A 12811-nucleotide genomic window follows, 5' to 3' on the forward strand; every position below is an offset into this window, starting at 1 on the left:
AAAAGAGAGAGAACTTTTGAACATGTCTATATAGCCATTTGACACTATTTACGGCCACAGAAATAAGTCTATGTTTTTTTATTTATTTTAAAATGGAACATTTTTTCTTAGTTATGAAATGTTGGCAGTATTCTATAAAAATATCAAATGCTTCAAGTTCTGGTCATTAAATCTTTGCTTCTCCTTGCAGGATCATTAATTAAACTGACAAATGCAATAAGTAAAGTTATGCAAATAAAAAAAAAAACCTACTATGATTTACAGCACAGATTAATTAAAGTACTGTAGTCCCTTAATTAACAGATATACCCATGAGCTTTTTAACAGAAAGCAAGATATGTGAGATGCTTTAAGTAGAAGTTGCAATTTTGCAACATAAGTCTGTACAGAACCTCCAGGCAGCACGCTGTGAAGGAAGTACCTGTGTCCCAGGAAACTCTTTTTCCATAAATCCTTGTTAACAGTAGCTTTCCCCCCAACCCCAAACTATTTACAAATATATGCATTTTGCAAGCTCAAAGCACCTTGTTTCACATCGTTATGAATGCATGCATTGACATTTCATCCTTTCATGTGCAAATTCTAAAATTCATTGTAACCAAGAAAACAAAAAAGTTAAAAGAGTTCAAAATCTGTCTACAATCATAAGTGAAAGGATCAAAAATGTCAGATGTTGCAGAACACAGGCTCCTAATAGAGCTCTCTTTATTTTATTCACTGTTCTTGAATCATTTTTTCCTGTTTTTTTAGATTTGTTACAAAAAGCAGTCTTTTTAAATTAAACAGTATTTAAACTAAACAACTCTTCATGCCATGCAAAAATAATATTTTATGCATTTTTTTTTGAGGCTTCCCACATTTTAGTTCATAGGCATTGCTAACTGTTGTTTAAGAAAAAGTATTTTTATTGCTTTTGTAACTAGTCACATGCTAGTTTCACGTGTAGGACAGTAACCAGTTTCTCCTGGATTTGAATGAATTTCTGGGGCAAACAAATGGTTTTCCATTTTGTAACCTTCTTGGTTACTGTCTTTCTTTACCTCACCCACAGCATGGTAAATGTCTTGAGTACAGTTGTGACTCATGCTTTTGGGTGAAGAAGAGCTGACCTGTGGCTCCTCTGTTAAATGGCTGCCATCACTGTGTTTATCTCCATAGCAATTTGTCTTCATATCCTGTTGCTTTTTGTGTTTTATACCATGTAACTGCATAAACTCTTCTTCTCCAGTGTCTATTTCAGTGAAGCTCCTCCTGTCTTTTGAAGGGAAAGTGAAAACTTTTTGTTTGGGAAACAGAGGGGATGATTTCTTAGAAGGTCCCTGACAAAGCACTGATGCATCAGCACCAAGTAAAGGTCGTTCACCTTGGGGCGAGTTTTCTTCTAGAAGAATGGTGCTGATGTGCTGAGGGGTGGACTGTGTAAAGTCTGCTCCTGCCGTTACTGGCAATGGCCTTGCCGTGCTTGGTGGAGTTTGTGGAGCACTACCTCTATTGTCTTTAAAGTTAACTTTAAGGGATCTAGATTTTAATGGATTGCTACCTTTCAGAGAACTTTTGGGGCTTTCTATGGCAGTGTCAAAATGCAAGTGACCATGTAAAACAGTTTGGGATCCACTGCCATCACTGATTACAGCTTTGTCAATTGGATTATAGTCAAAGGTGATATCAGTTGGAGAAAACATTTTATCTTTTGTGAATGGTATAAAGTGAGAACTTTTTACTCTTTGGTTGTCTTCTAGGTTAACAGAATCAGATGGAAATCTCATTTGCAAGTGATGAGAGCCAGGAAACAGAGAAAGCGGAGACCTCTCTGTTTCTGTGAAGTCAGTCGCACAGCTGGCAAAACTATCAATACTAGATGTGCTTCTCATGTCTGTTATTATGTCTGTAGGTCCAGCTGGCAATTGATCTCTCTGACCTGTAACTTCTTCCATTTCTATTTCTTCTTCATACACAGGTGGTTTTGCTGACTGGTCTTGGTAACCAGAATTAAGATTAGGCTGAGACTGAGTTTTAGTAATTTCATTATATAACATCTCCAGTTTTTGGGCGCTCAGGTGTTGTGGGCTGGAGGATGCTGCGGCATTGTTTAATTGCTCATGAGAGTCTTGTTGACTAACTTCTTGGTATTTGTTCTCATAAGACTTGTTTGAGCTTGTTTCAGACATTGTCCTTCTGGCCCATTTCCACTGGCTTGGGGACAGGTGGTTGTCATCGGGTGTCTCCTTTGGATTGGCTGGTTCTTCAGGCTTACCTGAATCTACTGCTACATCAATCATTTCCATACTGCGAGCAAAGGCATCTTTCAGGTTCATGGAGACAATACTGCCATTTCTTTTAGCTCGCTCTAGTGCTTCTCTCCTTTTAATTGCCTTCTCCTGTCGTTTCTGCTCCTTGTAAAACTCTGAGAAATTATTCACAATAATTGGTATGGGCAGAGCTATGACCAGCACTCCAGCAATACAGCATAGTCCTCCAACTATTTTACCTAATAAAGTCTTAGGATAAATGTCGCCATATCCTACCGTAGTCATAGTGATTGTTGCCCACCAAAATGATGCAGGGATACTGGTAAATTTTGTAGCATCCTCATCCTTTTCAGCAAAGAATACAAGACTTGAAAATATCATTATTCCCATGGCTAAAAATAATATCAACAAGCCCAATTCATTGTAACTCCGTCTGAGAGTAAAACCTAAAGACTGAAGGCCTGTTGAATGTCTGGCAAGTTTAAGAATTCTTAGTATCCTCATAATACGAAAGATCTGAACCACACGTCTGACATTTTGGAACTGCAGTACACTTTTATTGGACTCCGTGAGGAAAATGGTGACATAATATGGCAAAATTGCCAGTAAATCAATAACATTTAATGGGCCTTTGAAGAACTTCCACTTATTTGGTGAGGATAGAAAACGCAAAAGGTACTCCATGGTAAACCAAGCAATACACACAGCTTCAACATGTGCTAGCTGAGGGTTGTCGTTTGGCTGCCCAAATTCATCTATTTCTTGAAGCTCTGGCAGTGTGTTAAGAGACAAAGCGATAGTGGACAGTACGATGAACAGAATGGATACGATGGCCAAAATCTGTAAAACAAAATAAACAATGTTCTGATTAGAAAACTGTCCTGGGCACTGATAAAAGTGTATTTGGCCCCTTTCATATTTTGAAGTATCCCAAACAGATAAGTATCTCTCCCTACCAGTGCTGCTTCTGATGTGAGTCTTTTTTATTATGGGAATAAGATGCATTTCTTTCTCCTGCTAAATGAATCATGGACCAACTCATTCTCCACACAGCCCAACCAGAAGACATGCTCCGGTGAATCTGTTCTGTTTAGGGCATTATACATCTCTTTAAAGCTTCTGCTACCCACAACAGAAAAAGAAGCCAATCTTAGTAAAGTGTTTGCTAAGATGAGAAAGGAGAATGAAGGCAATAGCACTGCACACCCGGGCAGGGCTGAACAATGAAATTTTTAATGGCCTGTAGCTAGAACAAAAGTCAGACAAAAGGAAATACTACTGTAGAGCAATGACTACCTTCCAAACTGTGAAAGTTGGTTATATCAGGTTTCACTGTAAGGCTTGAAGCTTAAATAAAGTATGCAAGGTTCTCCACTTTACTGAAATTACTGTGAAATAACTAATGCATGCCCGAATTCTCTAATATACTCAATAATATAATTACACTTTCAGAATTCAATGAACAAATAAACACATACTAAGCATGGCACAGATCTGAATTGTAAAGCTTGCAGCTTTTGTCAATCAAAGTAATTGCTTCCTCATTTTAGCTTGCATCAGAAAGTAAATAATAATATACAAAAAAGCTGTGTAACGCAAAGACACAACTACACAACAAACATTGTTCTGAGAAAATAAAATCATGACAACATATCTGCCTGGTTGTCATCAGCTGAACTGGTTTTAAATTAAGAAATACTGACTTTTCAAAATCTTTCATAGGAAATTTATTTTACGCCTCAGTGTTCACCAGAAAATAAAAGAGCCCATTAAAAGAGAGGTGAGCTGATATATAGCACTCCTTCTTACGGTGTGTGATAATATTAAAACTCCATGCAAGACAAGTCATTTTATAGGTCTTGAATACATAACCTTCTTGTCCAGAGTTGCTACCCAGGGAGTTATAGTGACAATAACTATCTATCTGTTTGTTCAGGCCATTTCTTCACACACAAATCTAAACACTGCCAGCAGTTTTAATAAAGTACGCAGAATAGCAGGCCTGAAATTTTTATTTTTTTATGTATATCAGCTACAAGCGTGAGTGTGTTATGGGTGAAAAAATTTCAGAGCAAAGGAAAGTATTTTGGCTTCTTCTAATGTAAGAATGTAAAGCTTTTATTTGCCTGGGACTTTGGTGTGTAATTAAAGGTGTGCATCATTCCACACACAGTCTGTTTTAATTACTGCAATTGATTAGATTTTACAAGTCATTAGGCAAAGAATGGCAGGTGATCAGCAGAAAGAACAATAGCAACTATGAGGAGAAGAAGAAAACAAAGTGATTCCCTGTTCTAAGTCTACATAAAGAACACTTTGCAGATAGTGTTATGCTGATAAATTGTCATAAAACAGATGCAGCTTATACTAGTGGAAGCATGGCATTTATAAGAAAGGCCTGTAGCAATCTGCTAGGCTAGCTACGTTGATACAGAGGAGTGAAAAAAACACAGCTGGCTTGATCACACAAAAAATTCAACTCTTGTTAAACTTGTTAAAAAAATATTTCCTTATGAATTGCCAAATGTTTCTAAAAGAATGTCCTTCCCTGTGTGCTGAATATGAGACCTTTGATTCTACTCCTGATGAAATGAATAGCAAAACTTCCCTTGAGTTAATGATGCAATTGTAACACACTGCAATAGGGTTCAAGTAGCTCCTTGCAGTTCTGCAAAAACTATCATTGTAAAAAGATTTCTGAGATAACTGGCATGCCAGTGGAACTGTTGTATAAAGCAGAGATGAAGTATACATTAGGTTCACACTAAAGTTTAGCTGCTCAGGGAAAGTTCAGCTGAGCCACATCTAATAGCCGATGTAGGATATTGGATTAATTTATGTAAAACTATATTAACAATGCTGCTTCCTTAATTTTTGGTCCAGAGTAGGATCTAGACCATTTAAGTAACAAGCAGTAATATAGGCTGTCTATTTTTCAAATCTCTCAGCTCTGTAGGCACTGATGTTTATCAGGCAGTTACATATTCTTCTCTTTCTGCACTTAAAATGATTAAATTCTTTTAAAATAAATTGTTCTGGTAAATTTTGGTCTGACTTTAGAAAAACAAAAGAGACAAAATAGCCATTGTCCAACTTTTTTAATAATAAACAGACAACAGTTTCTGATAAACAAACAACAGTTTCTGCAGAACTGAATTAAGTCCGTGGGCTGTAGCTACCCATTTCTGATCCTGTAGCTATCTGTTCCCAGGTAGCTGTAGCTACTCACATATTCTCAGAAGTGCTTGCTCTTGGGAAATAGGTGTTTAGCTCTGGATTTGGACAGATAGATAGCTGAAGTTGGTCTAAGTTCCTCAGAGAAACCTGAGAGTTACCGACTGCTGTAACCAGCAGGCCATGCTGTGTCTTCCATACAAGTGTTTTAACCTGTCTTCCTGAAGTTGATCTGCTGGGCAGGCAGTAATGCAAGAATTGTGAGGCCAGATAGAAACAGCAGAAAGAGCATGATGCTTTTTTGACAGTCAGGGTATGCAGATAGGCAAGAGTCCATAAATTTAGGAAAGGTAACAGCCCTTTAAGCAGGAAGAAGAATCCTAGGACTCCACCCTCACTTCCAAACTCCGTGTCCGGACACCAAGTTAGCATCTAGCCACATCTATCTATTACGAAGCCATGATTTGCATTTCTGGCTGTCAAGTGACTCAGCTACAAGGTGCAGGGTACTTTTAACCCAGCGCTTCATAACCGGGACCTTGAAAGTGATAATTCATTTTCTTTTGGGTTAAGTAGAACGTAAAATACACATATCCTGTTTCTGAGTTGTCTGCTTTAACATGGGAGGAAAGATGCGCTTTACAACCTCCTGTTCCACTTTGCTACCATCCTCAGAAGGCGGCAGGCACACTGAATCTCCCTATCTATCTCTGATGTTTTCTATACTGTCAACTGAAGGAATAGATACCTAGCATAAGCTGACTGGACTGCCCTTGGATATGTGCCCTAAACAGTCAATAGGGCAAGTCTGGGCTGATGGGACTGACTCACAAGATCCTTATTTTTTAGTGACTAGTGCTTCCATTAGGCTTTCAAATGGCGCTGACTCACTTTCATCCCTACTCATGTTTTCTATCTGGTCTGTATGGTAAAAACCAACCATCATGTTTTGCATCACTTATGGGACAGAAGAAAAAGGAGTAAAAGGAACAGAAGCCAATACTTGCTTTGGAATGCCTTTTGTAGTAGAGGAATACATTACAGTAGGGACAGGATCAGCCCTATGCTGATACTATCTTCCTAGTACTCGTCTATGGACAGAGATCATTCTGCCAGTGCTAACTGTCTGGCAACCACACTTAGTCTGTAGCAGGATTAAAACAATCTAGAATATTCACTTAGACTGAAAGTGAGTGAGCAGGCACAAGTCGAGGAAACATTTTTGTAAAAAGAAAATGGAAACATGCAGAGGCTATATTACAGCCTCTGTATTATGGATAATTTTCTGGCTGGCCTTGTAAAAGTGTATTTAAATTCATGAAAGTTTTCATCTCTCCAAGGTAATATACCCACAAATATGGAAGATATGTTCATAGGCTTGATGCAAAGCTTATGGAAATCAGTTTAAATCAGCTGCATCCTTTACTGTCAACAGTCTTCAGCTTGTGATGTTGAGTTTGCAACTGAACAAAATGAAAGGTTTTGCTCAATAGCCACCTTGTACATCTGCCTCAATCTGTATGTGTCCTGTTGTTGATGTCTGGGGCTACCTAAAGGGGAAACTGTTTGGAGCAGTAAAGGCAGCACTACAAATTGGGTTCAACAGTGCAAGGACAAGCACATTTTTACATTTGTACAAACTGGACAAGTACAAGGACATTTTATCAGACAATCATAGCACTTAACAGTGCAGCAACATGGCACTGCCTTCAGCAGCAGCACCACTGTTCCTTGTTAGACTCTACAGAATGATGTCATGAGGCAGCATCTCCTTTCCTGGTCTCTTCATTGCCTCCCTTCATTGTCTCCTTGGGACGTCCCAGTTATGAGCATCACCTCTTGCTTCTGCCCCATGGTCCTGCCTTGTGCTGCTCTGCAGAGGACAGCGTTCAGCTCACGCTTGCTTGTTGGCAGTTGCATATTCCAAATGTGTATGTGCATCACAGCTCATATCATGGACAATCTGGCACACTTAATAATGGAAGAATTTATTGCCAGTTATGAAAATTAGACTTATGTACCAATTTAAGCTTATCCTAAAAGTATTGCTGAGAAATAAAAATGACATCACCCTTCAGTCAGGCTATGTGCCTTGCCAAGCTATGTACCCCCCTCCCCACGATCCCCTTTATCACTAGCAGAGCTGAGTCAGTGCTTGCAATAGTGAAGACAGAATTGCACCATACAGTCAGAAAGACTTTTATATCATTCTGCCATAAACTTTCAAAATGGGCATCTCTTGTAATAATGTTACAGTGCCTGCAAACCATCATTACAAATGGAAATTTACCACTGTTTACTGTCCTTCTTCCCTTCCAGAGTATGCTTTTAATCTCTTTTTACTTCGCTAGCATAAACTCTGACTGCAGACTCCTGACACAGGTCTAACAGCTCCACATAGCATAAAATGTGTAGTTTTTGAAAAATAAGATGAAGGAGAGGGGAATAATTTAAGAGAATAACATAAATTTAATCCAGTTTACAGCTTTATTGCAATTGCCCTTTCAGGAACACATGTGATAATGGCTCTGACAGTATGTGTAATCACTGAACAGCTTCCTTCTGCTACTCTTGATCTCTTTCCTTGATGACATTATTTAGAATTCTGACCTTTCCTTTCCACTTTTCCCTAGATCATTACTATTAATTTTTTTAAGGACTCTATTTGAATTTTCTGCACTGATCTTTCAGGGATACTTATTAAGCCTGACATTAACCTTCATGTGTGAAGGCTAAGCTCTTAATGTTGTACTTATCTGGGGCCTAAGTGGTGCACAGACTTTTCTTTTTGTCTCTTTGCACTGGGATGAATGTCACCTTAAAAGCTTAGCACAGAAATGCTCATTTAGTGTTTTTTCACTGAAGACTTCATGACTAGCTCCACAGACACTCCCTATCTTGTCCTTAAAGAAATTGTGCAGACGTGCTAGACATGAGAAGTGGCCATCTATTTTCTTCCGTCTCTCATCAGTAGATGATTAGCCACTGCTCCATCTTCAGCTCAGCTTGACACACCCAAGTTAAGCTAGTGAACTCAAGTACTTCTGGACGTTTATTCGGGGAACCATGAAGTCCAGTGGTGGCTCCACCTAAGGAGTCACTTCTTAAATGACATATGTCCAGGGGTGTGCTGTCATATCAAGATCACCTAGATTGGAAACCAACCTGTGTAGGAGCTAAGTTGGGGGCAGGCAGTCAAAGGGACTGCCTTTGCTTCTGCAAAGCGGGGTCCTTCAGGTCTGTGTCTGAAGAGATCGAGGGGAGGTGACGATGTGCTGCATACCAAGTCAAATATGGATGGGAGACTACTGGTGATAGCAGTGAAGCAGAAAGGGAAAATAACAGGCAGTTTAGGAATTGGCTGAGATTTCACCACCAGGTTACCCAGACTTCTGCCAGCACAGCTACACCTGAGCTAGGTACCTTAAAATTAGCTCCTGTTGGTCTGCCTGAACTGAGAGACTGCTACTATCCTGGCATATTCTTCACCACAGAACTTCTGTCACGAAGCCTATATGCCTAACAGATATCCTTCCTGCTTTACAGTCCTGCACGAACTCCATTTTTTTCACAAAGCCTTCCCATGTCTACTCATCTTCTACTTTTCACTGACCTTCCTGTACCATAGAGTAATATTTGCCTAAGAAGACCTAGATCCTCAGAGGGGGTAAAGCTGTTTAGGATAGGACCCTACATCCCTTGAGAGCAGCCCGGCATACCTATAGTTTAAAAGTAACAGTAATGAAATACATCTCTCCTGCACTCTATGATAGGTGAATTACGGCCTTCTATATTTATTCTATTATGATAACAGCAATAGAATACATCTCTCCTGCACGCTGGTGGACACACTGCATTTACTTAATGTCTTGATTATTCATTTAGGGAAGGAGGATCTTGGGATTTACACCATCTAGAATTTCAGCATCAAGATTTAGCAGAATGTGGGTTGGAGCATCCACTTGTGGCCAAAGTAATTTGGTATAAGGCATTATTCCTGTGGATAATATGGGAAAATATGAACCCTGAGAATGTGGACTGAGTCTGTAGGAATCTGAACACAGGCGCCATTATAATCTATTAGTGGGATGTTAGTACATACTAGAAAATCAAGTACAACATCCCTAAAATTTATAGGACATATTTACCAAATATTGTGACCAGAGAGTGATGACACATCTTGGAGTCTGGACATACTGAAGACAAGTACTAAGCAATGGATTGTGACTGTGGCTATTGGATGCATCTTCAACGACCAGCACATGCCTGAAGAAACCTGCTGTAAGTAATTATCAGCAAGAGATGAGGATGATACTGGGGGATCCTGTTAGCCTGGGTGAAGGTGATTACCTTAAGTAATCACAGAATAAGGTAGTCTTTGTGGCCTGGCACATTTATTCAGTACAGGCTAAATGGAGACAACCCTGCTGAAGTTTATTTAGCACAAAGCTAATCAGTGTTACATTGGACTTGTTAACATGGATTAAAATCCGTATCAAGTCAGTTCTAATGTTTTTTGTTGAATGGCAATAGGCCATCTCAGCTGGAGACATGAAATCAATTATTTCATGATCAGTAGCAAATTGCTCATTAATACTTAATGCAGAAGAAATGGCAGGACAGTCTAATAACCTGATCCAAAATCAGTGGAAGTGAATGGGAATTGCTTCATTTATTTCACTAGAATTTGGAAAAGCCCATGAATCTGTCTGTCACATTATTGACAAAAGTGGAGCTAGTACTAGCTCGTAATTATAATGTACCTAGTTTAATCAATTCAGTCAATATAATGTAGGTTACAGTGAAAAATGAAAACAGTATATCTAGCTAACGCTTTATTTTCTGTATAAGTATGGAAGGGGTTTAATTACACATTATGATAAACACAGAAGTTAGTTTCAAGAGACATGTGAAAGCCTTTATGTAAAAGATACTTTCTTGTCTGTCAAAAAAATAACATTTGACCTCCCTAAATGTTATTTTCAGTTCAAACAATTCCTCAGAGTTTATGAGAAAAATCTTCCAAATTTATCAAACAGTAAATGAGATGTCTTTAATAAAATCCCTGTCTGTCCTCATTCAGAAGTTTCCTAAACTTTTTGATGATCATGGTTGGCATGTTATGTTTAGGTTGTGTTTTGCACTGTCCGTCTGATTTTCAGAAGGAGGGAAAGCTGATTGTTATTACTGCCAAGAATGTACAGGATTCTTCAAAATTTCCATGTAAGTCATGACAAAGAACTTACAATTTCACCTGTTTTGCAGAATAGACCGTAGGTAAGATCTGTTCTGCATTCCTTGCACATACAAAATAAAAACTACATTATCAGGAAATTCAGTTTATTAAAAAACCAGACAGGCTATTTCCAGCAAATAATTATGCTCACAGTCAAATACGAACCAGTTCAGACTAAAAGAGAGCAGAAGCGGCAGCTTTAGCCTGTGACGTCGCCTGGAAACCCCTCCATTGCGTCAGGCAGTGAAGGGCGCCGAAGTGGGGGCGCGGAGCTGTCTGCCGGCGCAGTGCTGAAGGAGGCGCGTTGGACAAGGAGACGCGATAGTTCTAAGCTATCGTCTCAAATAGACAAAGATATGAAGTTAAATAAATGAGGATATGAAAAGAAAAATCTTTTATGAAGATAATACTGGCACAATAAAGATAATACTGGCATATTACTTTTTTTTCTGAGACAGAATACCATTGAAGTAGGCTGGAAAAAATCTCCAGAGGTCAGAGATTTATATTTACTGATGGCCATTATATAGGTTATAAAAATGGCTGGCAAAATATAGTGGAGATAAACAATCAGGAACAATAAAAATTAAACAAAAACAAATTTTTAGCTCTAACTACTTGTAATATGGGCTGTTGAATAGGTATAATATATACACCTGATCAATATAGTATAATAAATATAAATATAAATATATATATATAGTATATATAAATATAATATATACACCTGATCAATACACCTGATGCACAGATTTGTTTTGACATTACTCATTTTGATATCATGACCTGTTGTTCATTTTTATCATTTGACTTAAAATGGAAAGCTGGATGCAACAGATTTCAAAAAGTACTATGAAAAAAATTAGAAATTCATTTTCTTGATTTTGACTGTTCATATTTTCTAATAATTTTAATGGAGTTTGTTTACAGCTGAGATCTCAGATTATTAACCTGGACTGTGCACTCAAGTCTAATTTGCTGACACCCATGTTAAGATTATTGTTAAACTATTCTCATTCTATTATCTTTGCCTATCATTGACTGAGACTGTCTTTTAGAAATATAATACAATTAGTAAGGATGACCTCCCACCTGAAGACTACAGTTAGCTATCGAAGAGATTTGCTACTCAGCCTTATTTTAAATTATGACAGGCACAGAAGTCAGACATCATAATCCTCACTCATACTTTTAAAATAACTTTCCTGTCTTGGCTTCATGTCAATTTCCAGATATATTTCAGAACTGCAGCACTATATAAAACATCTACATCAATGTAGTTTTATGTATAGAGCTTATGCCAATATTTCCCACACTTGTGGAATCAGAGAAATTGTTTGGGAAATGAATCCAATCTGTTGCTTTCTCTTATGCAAACCAATCATGTGTAGTTACAGGCTTGTTTGTCTTAAATTATCTATCTTTTTTTTTTCCTTACTGTAGGTGACTTTCCTTTCTCCCTTTTCTCCATAACCATTTTAGACTTATGCTGAAAATATACATAATGTTATACTTCTTCTCATTACTAGACAAACTCATGTTTATGGTATTTAAAATATTAGCTATAGTTCCAGCAGAAATATACAGACCATTCCTATCACATCACGTGATTTAGAATGCTATCAAATTCTAGCAGACATTGCTTTACTAGTTACGCTCATTTTATGCTTCAAAGATTTTGTCCATAACCATGGGAACTATGGACTTACTTAAAATAAATAGGAGAAAAGAAAAAAAAGAGAGAGAGATCAAACTGAAGACAATAGATAGACCTGCTTATTGGACTTTTAGACATTGCTTTACTAGTTACGCTCATTTTATGCTTCAAAGATTTTGTCCATAACCATGGGAACTATGGACTTACTTAAAATAAATAGGAGAAAARAAAAAAAAGAGAGAGAGATCAAACTGAAGACAATAGATAGACCTGCTTATTGGACTTTTAGTCCTTTGCATTTCCTGGAGGGAAATTAATCCTGTGCAATGGGAGACATCACCATCTATTTATAACCCAAATGGCATAATTCACAATGGGGTTTTCAGCTCTTTGAGTTAATAAAATTTATTATAAATATATCTAAAAAAAGAGCATTGACTTAACTTTAGGGCCAATTCCTGACATATAGTATTTTTATTTTATGCTTAAACCATT

At 37.8% G+C, this 12811-nt stretch overlaps 1 protein-coding gene across 1 annotated transcript in view; it reads right to left on the minus strand.

Annotated features, from left to right (window-relative positions):
- Positions 1–923: 923 nt before the first annotated feature.
- KCNB2 (potassium voltage-gated channel subfamily B member 2) overlaps positions 924–12811 on the minus strand; it is a 188910-nt gene continuing 177022 nt past the window's right edge. Inside the window, exon 2 of the mRNA XM_026056289.1 lies at positions 924–3089. Coding sequence (XP_025912074.1) covers positions 924–3089 — 2166 coding nt within the window. The remainder of the gene's footprint in view (positions 3090–12811) is intronic.

The sequence above is a fragment of the Apteryx rowi genome, unplaced genomic scaffold (genome assembly GCF_003343035.1).
Source record: "Apteryx rowi isolate R43461 unplaced genomic scaffold, aptRow1 scaffold_130, whole genome shotgun sequence".
Lineage (NCBI taxonomy): Eukaryota > Metazoa > Chordata > Aves > Apterygiformes > Apterygidae > Apteryx > Apteryx rowi.